At 34.4% G+C, this 17,460-nt stretch overlaps 2 protein-coding genes across 2 annotated transcripts in view; both read right to left on the bottom strand.

The window, feature by feature from the left end:
* Window positions 1–388: 388 nt before the first annotated feature.
* Tmtc2 (Transmembrane O-mannosyltransferase targeting cadherins 2) overlaps window positions 389–17,460 on the bottom strand; it is a gene marked incomplete at its 5' end in the record, with an annotated part of 350,919 nt that continues 333,847 nt past the window's right edge. Inside the window, 2 exons of the mRNA XM_017634028.1 lie at window positions 389–1,466; window positions 1,594–1,751. Coding sequence (XP_017489517.1) covers window positions 1,290–1,466; window positions 1,594–1,751 — 335 coding nt within the window. The remainder of the gene's footprint in view (window positions 1,467–1,593; window positions 1,752–17,460) is intronic.
* On the bottom strand, window positions 11,901–13,183 carry LOC108377761 (mediator of RNA polymerase II transcription subunit 15-like). Its single transcript, XM_017634038.1, has 4 exons — window positions 12,939–13,183; window positions 12,668–12,867; window positions 12,481–12,607; window positions 11,901–12,396 (listed from the first exon to the last, which is right to left on the bottom strand). The coding sequence occupies exons 2-4, from the start codon at window positions 12,865–12,867 to the stop codon at window positions 11,959–11,961; spliced, it is 765 nt and encodes a 254-aa protein (XP_017489527.1). The 5' UTR covers window positions 12,939–13,183; the 3' UTR covers window positions 11,901–11,958.

Raw genomic sequence — 17,460 nt, 5'->3', positions numbered from 1 at the left:
CAACTTCTCCTGGGGGATGCAACGTGATTGTTCTAGTACACCTAATTCAAGAAAGTTCCGAAAATGAAAGTTTGTATGTACATTATAATTTATTAAATGCAGTTTTTGATGAAAATTTTTGTTTTTCTGAACAAGTAAAAACTGTAGAAGACTGCGCCTAGGAAGTAATAAGAATTTATCTTTACATACATATGTAATCAGTATAAAGTCCTAAGTTAAAAAAGAATTATAGCTCCTTGGCGCCAAAACCACTGTTGACCAGTGTAATATTAGGCAATACCTGGTCCTGATGGTGGCTAACGAACTAAATGACGAAGGTAATACTTACTGTGTCAAATACCTAAATTTTTACAATCTTAAACTTTAAAATATTTTTGTATAAGTATTTATTGTTCATTCATGTATTTAAATTATTTTCATGTATGTATGTATTTCAATATGACCTCTGTTTGATACAATATTCATTACATTAAGCAGTTATTATCATTTACACTTTCATAATTTATATTTACTATTATTCGTATTACACACATTACATTAACTCATCCCTTCTCTAGCACTTGGCTAATCCCATTACCTTGCTTATTGTTAGCTTTTCATAATCATTGCCTTCCTCAGTTATGTATATGTATATGATATCATATTTAAACATAAATTTACATTTCTTATAGTCGACAATTTCGGATTTTAACAATACTTAAATGCTTTTCGCTGCCCAACGATTTTTTAATTCTGCGTCTTGCAACAAATACATACTCGTTCAGTTTGAGAATTTACACAAATTGAATTAAGTAAATAACACAAAACCAACATACGTAGACTTTATGATCCGCATAGCTGTTATTTACAAGCGGCTAAACTACATAATTATATATATGCAAACACGTATTTTATTATTGTTTTGTTTTAATTCCTCCAATTTACTTTGAAGCTACAAACTTAATTAATCATCCTCACGTATAAAAAGTGAGCTTAGCTCTGACTCGATTTTCAATACAAATTCTTCAGCTGAGCTAAATCCCACTTTTTGTGCATGAAGTTCCTCTTTCGTTTGGTATTTTGTTATTGATAATGTGAAGAATTTCAAGTCCTTTTATGTTATTGAATTATATACACAATTTTATGTTAATCTTTATAAAAAATATTTCGATCTTCTTGTTTATCCAAAAACTGTTCAAAACTCTAATTCCTACTGCAGCAGTTTTTATCATATTACAATTGAGCTTAGTCAGGTATTGACAAAGTCATACCCATGACATCACTTTCCTCAAGAATGCATTCAAATGCATTCACTTCGATTTAATGACGTCCAGCTTTGCGAGATTTCCTAATGTTGTCGGATCCCCTGGCTGCAATCTTAAGGCTTCTTGGTAGCTATTAGCCGCATGTGTGGTGCGTCCCAGCAGATGCAGAATGGCACCCAAGTTTGTATGGGCGTGGGCGTCGTTGGGTCTCATCGTCACCGCCTGCAATCGTGGAATATGGAACAGAGAACATAGTTATTTGTTTAATTTTGAAAAGAGAAAAGTAGATTATTTAATGGCAGTGAATTTGATTTTCTTGTAGGAATTTATTGCTCTTCCTTTGCCTCACCTTGCGGTACCAACTTTCGGATTCCACCTTGCGATCAGACAGGCGTAAAGCCGTAGCAGCCGCTACTACTAACGCGTAGTCATCGGTCGCAAGCTCAGCAGCACGTACGCGATAAAAAATCGCCTCTTCGGTGCGCGACTGTGAGGTGAGAAATTCAGCTGTGTTGTTAGAGCCATCAGACCAGGTGTGATATTCAGCCAAAGGGAGTCAAATGAAAAGAAAGGTTGGAAGAAGCAAAGAAGATACAATTAGACATGTATGTACTTCACTGTGAGCCTGAACCAACTTTAGCTTGAAGGTCATAGCACATAATTTTTTTTTTACTAATTTGTGTTAATTACGTTATAAATAATGATTCAAAATTTTACAGACCGAAACTTTTCGAGCCGTTTTTGAAAAAACTCATTTTAAATAAAAATTATTCGTTTTCTTTTAAAACTTTAATACAGTCATATTGGACTGCTGATTTAAACATTACATTTGCGCTTTTTTATAAAGAAAACAATATTTAGGCCACAACATTCGTAATTTGTTTTTGTAATACATAATTCGTTTGAAAAATTCACGATATTTTTTGAACCACTTGAATTTTAAAATAGAAAAGGACTTCCTTTGTTTCTAGAAACTATACCGGGTATAAAGCAGATTTTTTATACACGGTGGCGACGAATAACTGTTACCTTGGTTTTTTTTGAGAAAAAAATGGTCCTTTATAGATTTTGCGAAAAAAGTATTTTTTTTTTTAAATATTTTTTATTGAGCTTTGTACCATGATTGTTTATTAGAAAAAATTGAAAAAGCAACAAACTCTAAGGGGTAGAAGCTATAGCAGCTATTTCGGAGATCACCACATCTCCTCATCAGACTTCTTTTTTTCTAGACTTCAGCAGGGAATTTTCCATAGATTTTACTTTACTAATTTAATTAGTTATTAAATTTTAATACCTATTTACATTTGCCAGCAGTTTAAACTTTGACAGAAAAGTTCATTTGGCACGCAAGTATTGTAAGGTGTATTTTTTCTTAGGCTTTGTATAAAAAAATACAAAAAAGAAAAACTGTATAAGGGTGGTCGAATGATGGTCATCCCCTGTTCCAAGCCCATTCGATTTTTCAGTATGAGGCCTTAGGTTGGACAAAAGGGAGAGTATAAGGGACTCAAAATGGAGAAAATTTGCCTATGGTTACAGAAGATATGGAATAAATTAACTGAACCTGCGTGCCAAATGAACTTTTCTCTCACAGTTTACACTGCTGGCAAATGTAAATAAGGATTCAAATTTAAAAACTAATTATTACAACTAAAGTGAAATCTGTGGAAAATTAACAATAAAATACTTTTTTCGCAAAATCTATAAAGGACCTTTTTATTTCTCAAAAAAAAAAACGGGTAACAGTTATTCGTCGCCACGCTGTATATTATATATTTGTTTTTTGTTTTTTTTTGTTATTTATGACCTTATAACAAATATATTCAACAATTTTGTTAAGCTTGAAGCCATTTTTTAATCAATATTTTGGCGGAAAAAACAACAATCTACATTTTGGTAGAAGTTATAGCTGCTATTTCGTAGATCACCACATCTCCTCATCAGACTTCTTCAACTGGGATTCGATGTAACGACCCCATCCGTCAAAGTCAGTAGTCATACCCACTGAGCTAAGTTCGCCACGCAAACTGTTGTTGCCTCTTCCACATTTTTCATGTGTTAAGCCAACTACAATCTAGCGCAGCTATTCCGATGCTATTTACACTTGATCTTGTGATCGTAGGTTTTGTTAGTTTTTGTTAATATTTCTATTTTTTAAATTTTTAACTTTTACGTGTCCTCGTCCTTAAGATATATGCCGATTATGTACATGAGATAGATATTAAAGAAAATTCAAAAGAACTCTTTGGCAAAATTTTCACAATCTGGTTTTACGTCAGTTAAAGCCTTTCGTAACCGTTCTGTTAAATGTTGGTTAGTCATAAGGTACGTTCGTTCAAAATCTCCAGTAAAAAATGTCCAACAGCAAAATTCCGGCGAAATGTCATCTTTTCTTTCACTAGACAAATATATCTAAAATAGTATGCAACCAGAAAATTTGCAGAGACTTGCAAATTAGTCGAACAGCTTTTAGAAATTTTGTTTCAAAAGTATAAAATTGACATCCGGTAGTCTCATCCTACCACAGTTCACTGACTAAACGATTAATTACTTCCTTTTTACAAGTTTAATTAGACGCATTGTACTATTTTAACTTCCAAACCATCAAATTCAATTTAGGGGTTTGCGTAAATTCCAACCACCTGTTTTCGATCAGCTGTGTTCTTGTTGACAAATTGCTGTTGGCAAATTGTTCCAGTAGAAACTAACAGGTTCCCCTCAAAATGAAATGTCACTTTGCTCTCACAATTTCCCCTACATTGCAAGTTTTTTGCGTACGCGATCGCAAAAAGCTGATGGTTTTTGATAACTTTCAATACCTAACAGGCACGCGAATGCAACTTTTATCAGGTACGCGAATGCAACTAATTGTGAACAGTATTTTGACTTTACGAATTTCATTGTAGAGTACAAAGACTCACAGTTATACGTTGCACCAAAAATTGAAAATATACGGCACGCATCTGTTTTCAACAGCGGATATTTTACATCTGGTACTTGTTGCCGGAATTCAAGTAATGGCAAAGCTTTATGTTGCATTTCCAGTGCCTTATCTTCTTTTAATTCCGAAAATTCCAACGTTTTTTCTTTCGCTTTTCTTAAAAAGGAGAATTTCGGAAATTGTAAATTCATCCTCAATTATCAAACATAAAAAAGGGTTTGAAGTGTGTAAACGTACATTTAAGTAATGGGCCGTATGAATAAAAACTAAGCAATTGCTTTTTCTTAAAATTTCATACCTTTTACTTCAATTTTGTTTGAATAAATTGATTAAAAGATCTGAAATTTTAAGAAAAAGCAATTGCTTATTTTTATTCATACGGCCCAATATCAAATCAGCAAATCTTTTTTTCAAAATCTGCTTTTAAACCACGTGCAATATTTTTCTAGCAATGGAAAATGATGAAATATTTTTGTTTAGAGATCATGAATAAAAAGACGTAGTTTAGCTTCAAAACTTTAAATAATTTGCGACAAATCAAAAAGATTTTTATTCTCTCCATGTAGAGACAAATTCAAGTTTTGCAAATGTTCCATCATATCGGTTATATACGAAGTATACAAATATGCATATCGAAAGAAAGGGTTTAATCACCTTTGCAACGATATAAATTTAAAAAAAATCAGCTCAAAATTGTTTGAAATATAAGGAATTTAATTTTTCGAAGACCTGAACTTTGACCCTTTATAGCACTTGTAATATACATAAGTTTGCACAAAAAAAGTTTTATACCATTTAAATAAGTGCAAAAGGAGGACTACGTCTGTATTTTTAGGTTTTTAGTTATTTATATGCAATAATTAAATATAATTTTTTACCAAAGGTCCTATTTCGAACTTCGAAGGCCCATGTCTCGATTTTGGAGACTAACTTCGAAAAACGGAGAACTTACTTTTTTTACTTATGACTCAATCTCTTAAAAAAAATTGGTTTGGTCCAATACCCAGAAAAAAAATTGGTTTTGCCGTACAGTGCTATTAGTGCTACTAGGAAGATTGAGCTGTGTTATTTGTATTTAGTTTTAAATTTTCTGTAATTTTGTGGAAAAATAATTTTTAGTATTAAAGGAACAGCCCTTGACTTTTTAACAACACAGCCGGTTGCTTTGACAGCGTTCCAAGCCCCTATTCGGCCAAACGAGTTTTCAAAGTAAATAAAAGCAAATTAAAGTAACCAAGACGTGCAAAGCAAACCTGCTTTGAGCAAGCGCCTTAAGTCTCGTAAAAAAACTTTCAAACTTGATTTTCCAAAATGTTAATTTTTACAAATTCATGTTTCTGGCATACGGGTGACGAAATAAAACACCTCTTTCAGATAAAATTTTCGAGTAACGACAGCCAGACTAGAAACACAATGTTTATTAGTGTTGGGCAGTATCGATATCAAAAGTACTCAGAACTCGATTCTCAAAAGGATCGACAACACCCAATATTTAAAAGTATCGATACTGACTACTCCAAAATGCTCAGTACTCACAAAAGAACTCAAAAGTACTCAGAACTTAAAAGAGCCCGAAAGTTTTCGGTATTCAACAAGTAAGAAAGTCTAAGTTCGGGCGGAGCCGAACATTAAATACCCGGCGCAAGTATTAAATATATGTTTTTTCACCTTTCCGAAAGCTAACGCTAGATGGTAAGCCGGGGTGCATAAATTTTGAGTAAATTAGCGTCCTTAAATTTCGAAATATTACAGTTTCAAGCATTTCTGAAATTTACCGTTATATGAAAAGCGGCCGTAATTATAGTCCGATTTCAATAATTTTCAACGTTTTGCTTTTAAGTGGCAAGCACAATAAAAATACCAAATTGGTAGAACGGTTACCGATATACATATATGTGATCATAAGTGGGCGGTGCCACGCCCATTTTCCAAAATTTTACCATAAACGTATTTCTTGGTAAAGAATTGTTCCAAGCATCAATTTTGAATAAATTAGCTTTAATATTTACTGATTTATCGAAGATTTAGTATTTCTCTAAATTACCGTTATATGGGATGTGGGCGTGATTATTGTCCGATTTTTCGGCCATTTAGTATGCTGTACCAGGACCAACAACTGTGCCAAGTTTGGAAGAAATTGGTGTAGCGGTTACCAAGATATACACATGTAACAATAAGTGGGCGTGGCTACGCCCATTTGCCAAAATTTTGTAATATTCTTATTTTTCGTCTAAAACTCATTGCAAATATCAATTTTTAGTGAATTATCTTCAGTAGTTACTAAAATATCGCAGTTTTCGTTTTTCTGAAAATTACCGTTATATGGGATGTGGGCGTGATTATTGTCCGATTTTTCGGCCATTTAGTATGCTGTACCAAGGCCAACAACTGTGCCAACCCAGCAAAAAACACGATTACCACAGAAACGAAAGTGGAAACGAGCTAGGCGATGGGAATCGCTTACCCTTTCGCTTCAAGAAGGCCTTATTTTAACATGGGCATGTCATTGGCGGTAAGACCTTACCCGCAGCATTACCTTCAAACGAAGGGAGAACGCATGGATAAACAGAATCCAGAGAAGCGCACAAAGAATGCCTCACAGAGAAACAAATGTAGAATGCCTAGATAAGTAAATACTTATTTACATTAAATGGAAATCAGAAAATGTCTTAAAAGATTAAAATTAATTAAAATTTTTATAAATCAGTTTTTATACATACATATGTATGTATTTAGGTATTTAGATTTTACTTAAAAATCGGTATGTACATACATGCATATTTAATTAAGCTTAAAATTGTGCTTCCTCACTCTTGTACTTCACTTCATTGACTGACTTCAACTTCGCGCAAATTGAACAAAGCAAAACATGATTTTTATGCGAGACAAATTTCCACAGAAAGTAACGGTAGAGAAAGAATTTTTGGATAGTCATTCTCTTTTTCATCTGACTACGATGCAGCATTCTACTTTGCATTCTCCGAAATGAAGCAAAGGAGTGAAATAAAAAAAAATATTGTAGAACATTCTACTTTGCATTCCCTGAAATGAAGCAAAGAAGCGAAATAAAAAAAAATATTGTAGGGCATTCTACTTTGCATTCCCTGAAATGAAGCAAAGAAGCGAAACAAATAAAATATTGTAGGACATTCTACTTTGCATTCCCCGAAATGAAGCAAAAAAGCGAATGAAAAAAGAAATATTATAGGACATTCTACTTTGCATTCCCCGAAATGAAACAAAGAAGCGAAATAAATAAAATATTATAGAGCATTCTACTTTGCATTACCGGCAATGCCTAAAAGGAGCGAAAAAATTCGAAGTCATTATAACGCTATGCCTTCAAGAACACGTTACCACTAAAAGCGATTACCGATTTTTTGCTGGGAAGTTTGGAAGAAATTGGTGCAGCGGTTACAAATATATACACATGTAACCATAAGTAGGCGTGGCTATGCCCATTTTCCAAAAATTTATAATATTCTTATTTTTCGAACAAAAATTGTTGTAAATATCAATTTTGAGTGAATAATCTTCAGGAGTTACTAAAATATCGCAGTTTTCGTATTTCCGAAAATTACCGTTATATGGCATGTGGGCGTGGTTATTGTCCGATTTGTAAAATTTTCGGCCATTTAGTATGCTGTATCATGGCAAATAACTGTGCCAAGTTTGGAACAAATTGGTCTGAAAATTATTGTAAATATCAATTTTGGGTGAATTATCTTCAGTAGTTACTAAAATATCGCAGTTTTCGTATTTCTATAAAATACCGTTATATGGGAAGTGGGCGTGCTTACTGCCCGATTTCGCCCATTTTCAATACCAACCTACCTTGGATTACCAGAAACCTACATACCAAATTTCGCTCGAGTTATCGTGTACACAGACGGACGGACAGACAGACATGGCTTAATCGATTTCTCTATTCATTCTGAGCATTTATGTATACATTTATCTATATCTATATCTATCTCGATTTGTTTTGGCTGTTACAAACAACCGTTATGTGAACAAAATTAATATACCCTTGTGCACAAGTGCGCTCGGGTATAAAAATAATCTGTTCCAATCATAACTTTGATACAAGTACTCAGGCTCGATTCAAAGTACTCAGTACTAAGTGTCGAATAGATACTTAAAAGTACTGAATTCTATTTGCATTTACCGGTATTCAGAAATGATTGTACTCAATTTCAAAGTTCAATAATTTTCAAGTACAATACTTGTAACCTCTTTAGTTAGCCAATCATATCCGTAATTTGGGATTAACTCAGTACTCTCAAAAATACCCGATCTTTAAAAGTATCGATACGAAAGAACTCGATGCTCAGAAGTACTCGATACTTTATAACACTGATACTTATGATATCAAATTCATGCGAAAATTATACGAATTAAATGAATTGGAAACTGCGAGAATATATTTTTATTCATATTTCTCGTTGCTAAAGTTCCGGTTTTATAAGCTCTTATTATGTTTCACCTGTTGTAATCAAATCTTGCAATAAATTTTTTCCCAACTTCATGATGTGCTGCAGAGATGAAACTTCAAACTTAGCTCAGAACCAGATGACAATGCAATATGAAAGATGAATTAATCTGCTAGGTGGCGCAAGTGTCGAGATATTAGAAAACCACGTATTTATGGTCCCATATTCATATTTGGAATGTATACTAACATGAAAAGGAATAACTCCAAAAAAGTTTTTAGGTGGCGCAGGAATAAAGGTATTTTTTAGGAATGTGGAATCCGTTTTTCTCTTACCGACCGGATATTTGCTGAAACCCGGCCGTATTTCCGGATTTCGATTATAGAAGATTCAATTTAAAAATCTAGTTCAAAATTTTTAATTTTTTCTTGTATTTATATAATCAAATTTAATAGTAGGTCCATTATTTTGCAACCGAGCTACAAAAGAACACTCGCTTAAATGACGAAATACACGCAAAGCAACAACACAAACTCGGCTATTTATCCGAGTTCACCCAGGTCGGTTAAAAAAAAACGCGACCTGAAGAGTAGTGTTGTTAAGTGAAAAAACTGCTCTACTGTAAATTATTAATGGGAAAATGGAGGGAAATTTTTGTTTTCGTATATACATGATTTATATTTTAAATAAGTATATATATTACGCAAATACCTCGCATAATTACTAATTTCTATTGTTTTTTGTGTCTAAATCCCGTTAAACTAATCACATGTTTCTTGCCAACAACCAGCAGGGTTGGTTAAGTAGCTAAAAGGAAATTTTACCCGAGTTGAGCGTATTTAATTATTAATTAGTAATTAAATCATTATTCAAAGAAGTATTTCCGAGTTATAGGGCAACAACCTAAATATGGGACGTTCCATACCAAAACGGTTCATGTGTTTGATTTGTTTCCATATATGTAATACTCCTATATTGCCCGTACAATATGATCACAATATCCCCGTAGCGAATGTCATGCATTAGTCACTTAAGAGTCTTATATGGTAGACAGATGAACAAAATTAATTTGAATTAAGGAGCACAAATGCAAATTGAAATTTCACCCTGACAGACGGCAACCTTGTGCATTTAAACAGCTGATATCGAAGAATTTTGTTTCCTGTAATCGCCAAGTGAAAATGGATAGAAGAAAAATTTTGTTATTGACAGCTATTCTGTTCGTAAAAAATCAAGTTTTATTTTGTGAAAAAATTCAGTTACTATTACTTAAATTAATAAATAATAGGGCGCAAATAAATTCTATTTTGAGCAATCACGCGATCCTACGAGCAAGGATTGCAAATGCCCAGTCCGACGTACGGCGGATCTGGAAATTCGTAAGTAAAAATGTTCTTTTATAAGGATTTTAACCATTAGTTGTATCCCTAAAGGACCGCAGTAGCAGATTTTGGGAGCACGATGTCCGTGCAATGGACGACGCAAGATTCAGAGAAAACTTTCGTCTCGATAGGAGGGATTTTCAAAAAGTGTGCGAAAAAGTACGAAACATGATAGCAACCTGAGGCGTTGTATTCCACTCGAAAAGAGGGTGGCTATCGCACTTTTCTCATTGGGTTCTGCAGCAGAGTATAGAACCGTTTCTAGTTTATTTGGTGTTGGCCGAAGTACTGTTGGTGAAATTGTTCTGGATTTTTGCCACTCAGTTTGCGATAATTTTGCGGATTGCATTAATACATACCCTCCAAATCAACAAGAAATCAAAAGAATCGTAGACGGTTTCGCAGTCCTAGGGTTTCCGCAATGCTTTGGAGCTGTAGATGGATGTCACATTGAAGTGCAGCCAAGAAAGGAGGATGCCGTAGATTACCACAATTACAAAGGATGGTATTCCGTGGTTTTATTGGCAAGCTGTGATCACAGGTATGTAAATTTATGGCTGCACTGTATCGCATGCATATGTATATTTTTAAATTATTTGGACTTACTGGTCAAAATTTACGTATATTAACATTGGATCTACTGGAAGAAATAATGACTCTTACATATTTGAAAAAAGTTCATTAAAACAATTTCATGAAAGCGCAGACATTTTCGTACAAAATAGCGAGCTTATTGGCGGATTCAATATACCTGTGCTACTTATGGGCGATTCGGCCTTTCGGTTATCGCGCCACATGATGAAACCATATCCATATGTAGCTAACCAACCAGCTGCTGAAAAACTCTTTAACTATCGACTGTCCAAATGTCGGCGTGTGATCGAAAATGCTTTCGGCCAGCTGAAGGCTCGTTTCCGAAAAATAGGGAGAGGCTTACAAGTAGCACCTAAAACTGTTAACGTTATAATACAGGCCTGCTGTATTTTACACAATTTTTTAAAACTTGAGAACGATGAAGTTTCTTCCGTCTGGATGCAGGATGCAGCAGAATACGGATCAGCAAGGAATCAACCTAATCACACAACAAGAGTTGGTGAAAATGACCTAACAGCAGCGGCTATAAGGAATGCCATTGCTATGAGTTTTCGTAAGTAAAAAGACTCTATTTTGCTGCTCGCAGTAGTTATTTTTATTTAAATTCATTTCCTTTTCAGTTATTTTCTATTCCAATTAACTTTTGCTTACATAAATACATATATATGTGCCTAAAATTAGATTAAAACCAAAATTAAATCAATTTTTATTCTACTTTTTGCGGCATTTTGATAAATTTTGGTAGTATTTGGATTTTTTTTATTTAATGTTTATTAACTTTTTATAAAATTCTAGCGTTTTATACAACAAACAACATAAGTAAAATTCCACACTTCAAAGCTTGTACAAAATCTAGAAAAATTTATAAAACTTTTTTAGCAGAATATTTAGACAATTTTTTGGTATGCAGTTTTCTAAATCATTAAATTTTAGTGTATTAAGTGTATCTTCAGGGCGGCTGAGAATTCGCATTGATTTTTAATAATTTTTTTTGCTGATGGCTCTACGCATATAGAGTATGCGAAAACATTTTCCTTATATGGTCAGCAGAAAGATTTATTAAAAATCAGCTCGAATCCTCAGCTACTTAAAGATGCACTTAATATACTAGAATTTAATGGTTTAAAAAACTGCATACCAAAAACTTGTCTAAATATATTACTAAAACAGTTTTTATGAATTCGAAACTTTGAAATGTGGAATTTTACATATGCTCTTTGTTATATAATACGCTAGAATTTTGTAAAATGTTAATAAACATTAAATAAACAAAAGCCAAATACAAACAAAATTTATCAAAATGCCGCACACCCATTTTTTTTTGTTCATGGGTGTTTAAACATACATATGTATACTACTTAAAGTTACAGTTTTTCCAAAACGCTTTTCATTAAACTAATGAATTCTTTTGTAGCACTACTTTGCTCTTTAATAGCATTAACGCATTCTGCTGTTAAAACTTTTCCGTCGTCTATGACCACTTTTAACAGCTCGTTTTGCTCTTTAGCTAATTGCACCACCTCACCCATATAATTTCTTTTCCTTTTAGAGGATGTGGAAGCTGCAGTCGAAGATATGTTCGAAGTGTCAAGTGGCGAAGAACTGGACAACTCCACCGGCGACGAAAGCGGTGACGAAGTTTGAGGCGATGGTGACGGTGAAGGTACAGCGGTTGGTGACGATGGATGTGCTGCGGTTGATGACGGTGCAGCAGCAGCGTATGGATACGACTGAGGCACTGGGGATGGGGACGCTAAACTCGATGGTGATGGCACCGGCTGCGGTCCTGATGTCAATATATCCTAAAATTAAGAAGTTTTATGTATTTTTAAAGTTTTACAAAAATATATTTACATATATATTTATGTGTGAAACTGAAATTTTACCATTGAAAAAGATTCTAAAATCTCAGCGTTGTTTGCTGCGTTGAAACCGATGATTTGGTGGACTGCGTCAAAATGTTTCCACAGCGAGGGACTCCCACCAGATGGTCCTACCTTTTTCTTTTCTTCTCTGAAATTTTGAGTACATTTGCAATTAGTGTTCAGAATGGTTAAATGGAAAATGACTTACCTATATCTTTGGGTCATGTTTCTGATTTTTATGTGGACCTCCTTTGCACTAAACTTTGACGCCATCTGTGTCGATATATCCGCATATATATGCAGATTGCGCTTCGCCCGTCGCAAGTCATCCGCACGTTCCGCCCATAAATCCAATAGCACTTTCTCGTCGCTGGTGCTCCAAGTACTGCGTTTTTTGTCGCTGGCCATCTGAAATTAGATATAATTCATTTTTTTAATATATTTCATTTATTTTTAACAAATTTTTTAAAATAACTTACTTCTGATATGCTTGTTTTCGGATTCTCTTTTAATTATTTCCGTGCTGTCAACCACAGTCACCATTCACAATAGAAAATATATGCCAATTTTGGACAGCGTTGCCAAATGCAAATTGGAAAATCCAGTATAAATGCTCATTTATTTCGTGCATTTCCATCGAGCCAATGCGCATTTGTGAGAGGATTATTCACGAGTTAAAGCAAATAAATGCTGCTAATGCAAATAATCCCATCAATCTGTCTACCGTATTATACGGAAAAGTTACGTCTTAAATGACTTTGGGCTCCGTTTGTAATAAATGGTAATTTCGTCGTTGATGTCATCTGCATGACTTGGTCATGCAGTGATCATTAATGACATTCAAGCGACAGTATCTCGCAATGGACTTTTTATAAGTAAGCGCTGCAAGACATTGTCTGTTATAAGTCTTTGATAGGAGTACACCTGCATGACATTGTCACCAGTGTCATTGTCAGCTATATGTCGTTTAGGATTCACAGCAAGTGCGACGATGTCACTAAATCCTCATTAATGACGATGTCACCGGTGACCATTTTCGCTACTGGAATGTTTTCGATTCGAAATCAAAGAAAGACACGAAAATTTTTGTGATTGTAGAAGTATACGTGTATATTTGTAAACTACTCCATATTTAGAATGAAGTGCCATATCACAACAGGGGCGGTTCAGAGAATTAAACAAACAAACGAAAATTTGACGGTCTCATGTTTCCTTCAAACCGCATGTACCGCAAACGATTTTTGTTCAAAATTAAATTTTGATGCATTAGCGCTCTTTGCACCTGTGGGGAGTTGACTTGACAACTTGAAGAACGCATGGAACGGTCCATAATTCGAAATTTTTTATAGCGAATGTGATATTTATTTACTGCTATCACCGCTAAAAGTGTAAATAAATTCTTGACATACACCCTAAAGTCCAAACATACGCCACAATTATAATTAAATTACCAATTTCTCATTTGCGGGGCGCTTCAGAACCGAAGCATTAAACTTTGCGCCGATCTTCTTATCCTTAATCGGCATTTCGGCAAAAATTTGCTTTCATTTTCTAAATAGGGACTCTCTGTCAGATTTTTGTTCACCTAGACTCTAGGTCCTAGAGTATTTCTGCATCAAGAAGTAAGTTTTGAAAAAAAATCTTAAATTTTTTGCGGTTAGGCCTCGATATGTCGACTTTCTCCGAAGCCCTTCGTTTTTTCGATATCCGAAAAACAGTAAGAGTGGCTCCTTTCTGAAATCTTTATTAAATTGGCAATTTTTTTATGTAATGTAAAGCTATAGCTCAGTACATTTTTTTTTCACCAGAGATAGTGAAAGTTGGGGAAGAAAATATCAAAAAGTAAAAATCCCAAAATAGTCCTAATTTTATGATGGTTCCTTAATATATTTTAACTACATTGCATTTGAGTATAGATAAGCAACTGTCTGGAAGTATTTTACATAAAAAATTTACTAAGTATAGCCTGGTTTGTAGATGCAGTTAAAGAAAATACATGAAAGAGCACGATTTTTTTAAATAAAAAAAATGTAAATACTTCAAAAGCGGGGACACTTTTACCTGAACATTTTTTGTTTATCAGGGAGCTCACCCTACCACACCTACCTTCCCCTAAAGTTTGGCAGTTTGGGGGGGGGGGGTGAGCTCCCTGATAAACAAAAAATTTTCGGTAAAAGGCACCGCTTTTTGAAGATATTTACATTTTTTTGAATTAAAAAAAAAAATCGTGCCTTTTCATGTATTTTCTTTAACTGCATCTACAAACCAGGCTATACTTAGTAAATTTTTTATGTTTGTTTTTATTTTTGCTTCTCCATACTCAAATGCAATGTAGTTAAAATATATTAAGGAACCATCATCAAATTAGGACTATTTTGGGATTTTTAACTTTTTGATATTTTCTTCCCCAACTTTGACTATCTCTGGTGAAAAAAGTGTACTGAGCTCTAACTTTACATTACATAAAAAAATTGCTCATTTAATAAGGATTTCAGAAAGGTGGCACTCTTACTGTTTTGAATAGAAAAAAAAGTTATAGCCGCTTTTGTGGCAAAGGACTGAGACACGCTAGTAGAGCTGCAAAACTATCGATGGTACTATCGATAGTATCGATGGTTTTTATTTTCCAGAACTATCGATGGTTTTGCGTCACTATCGATGGTCAATCGCACCGGTTTAATTTAGACTGGATGGATCATTCATATTCTTGAGAATATTTTTCACCACTTTCCTTTTTATTTATGTATATATTTGCTCTCTCGCCTACATGGAAAGGAAATTTAAATAAAGTTTTTTTAATGCTTTGGCAAATAAGATATATAATACATAGGAGCAAACAAAAGAAACTTGAGACAACATGAGTCATGTAAAGCATTCATGAATGTTAGTCTACGGGGTCCTTAAATGTCATTTGCTGCAGAAAAATTCTCTGATACTAATAAGAAATGTCACTGTGAGTGGACGTGTTTTTTGTGGCGCTGCATTATATCACGCGTATTAACGTAATTACCGGCTTTTAATAAAGTTCTTAACCATATCTGGTAAAACTTTTGTCCGCACAACACCACGGCTGCAGCTGATATTTGTTTACTTTTGCATAATTTTCTCGGTATTCGTCATTCGAATTTTGAGTGAACACAAATATGTCGGGCCAGAGAAAGAGTGCGCGCAATATTCCCTCTCCCCTGCAATTTCCCGCCCAAAACCTGCAAGTCAGAGGAGTAAGCAGTCCTACAACGGCAAGTTCATTTGAGAGGCTTGAAGCAAAGTTAGAAGCGTACATGGCAAACATACTGGCAAATATAAAAGAAAGTGAAGAGCGAGTAATGCAAAAAATGGGTGAAGTATCGGCTGAACTAACTAACTTTAAACTATGTAGCTATGAAAACTATGGAGGAGAGAGTGAGTACGCTAAATGCAGATGAAAGCAGTGACATGAATAAGTTGAGTCAACACTTGGATGAGGTGGAAAATGCACTGGTGTCAGCGGATGCAATTATGTATAATGTTCCGCAGGTAGCCGAAGAAAATTTAACTTCGTTGTTTACTCAACTATGTGAGTCGATCAACCTACATCCACTTCCAATTCGCTCTACTTTTAGTATGCGTCTCAGTAGCAAAAGCGCCAACAACACAAACCCCTCTCCAATCATTGTAAAGCTAAATTCAGCTTATGATCGCTCTCGTTTGTTCGTAGCAGTTGCTCGATTTCTCAAATCTAGCCGAAAGGCATTAACTCGCCGCAATATTGGAATTGATTCTGATGAAAAGATATTTGTTCATGAATGCTTGACAAAAAAGAACCGTGAGCTTATGCGACTGGCTACTCAGCTAAAAAGACAAACGCGGCTGGTGAGTGTATTCTCAATACGGGGACAAATTTACGCAAAAAAACATGCCGGCAGTGAAGGAGTAAAAGTTCTTAATCGTGAGAGCGTCGAGCGTCTAGCAGCTGCCATTTAAACTTAGCATATGTTTTATTATTTTAGTTAATATTGAATCTTTGTACGATTTGTTTTTGTTTTTGTACTTACTTTTGTTTTTATACTTATTTTTATAATAGCCATGACAGATTCTATCCTCTTTTTATTTCACATCTACCCCATTTCTTCCCTTTCCTTCTATTTGTACTCTGCAGCTGACTGTTTCGCAAGCCTCCCAAACTGTGATCCATATGACTAGTACCTTGTGTAGATACACTAGCAGTAATAATATTAGGCTAGCTCTGAAATTTACGTGCGAATATAATAATGGGTTCAATATTTGCCACTTTAATGCTCGAAGTTTATCGACTGATAAACTTGAATATTTAAACTTTTTGTTACGGGAAATAAATATTGATGTGGTCTGTGTAACTGAGACATGGTTCAAACCTTGTATTGCTAACTCTGCTTATGCTCTTTGTGATTTTTCTCTGTTAAGGAATGATAGGTCCACTGGTCATAGAGGGGGTGGCATTGCCATTTATTTCAAATCCAGTCTTAAATGTAAAGTCGTTCATAAATCTGTCTGCCCTGAAACAATTGAAAGTCTTTTTATAGAGTTTAGTGATAATGTTCAAAGGTGTCTTGTAATATGTGTATATAATCCCCATAGGTCTAATGACTTTACCACTATTTTTTCAAAAATATCTGAACTGTCCTTGAGCTATGTAAATGTCCTCGTCTGTGGTGATTTTAATGTCGATCTTCTCCTGGATAATGTTAAATGTAGGCAATTACTAAAAAACTTTACCAATTGTGGATTAACTGTCGTAAACGAATTTGCAACACGTTTTGCTCCACACTGTAAGCCAAGCATGATAGATCTCTTTGGTGTAAGCGATGTAGACCAATTTTCCTTAGATGGAGTCTCTGACCATAAACTAGTATTTTTATCTTTTAATATTGAATTTAACAAAGAATTGTCAGTTACCAACCTGACGTTCAGAGATTTTAAATGTATTGATAAAACAGCACTGAGTGACGAAAGTATATCACTGGAATGGAACTCTTGCTGGTT

This window comes from Rhagoletis zephyria, unplaced genomic scaffold (genome assembly GCF_001687245.7).
Source record: "Rhagoletis zephyria isolate East Lansing unplaced genomic scaffold, Rhagoletis_zephyria_1.1 Rzeph_scaffold_00110, whole genome shotgun sequence".
Taxonomy (NCBI): Eukaryota; Metazoa; Arthropoda; class Insecta; order Diptera; family Tephritidae; genus Rhagoletis; species Rhagoletis zephyria.
The sequence above is the reverse complement of the archived record's forward strand: the minus strand, read 5'-3'. Positions and strand labels throughout refer to the sequence as shown.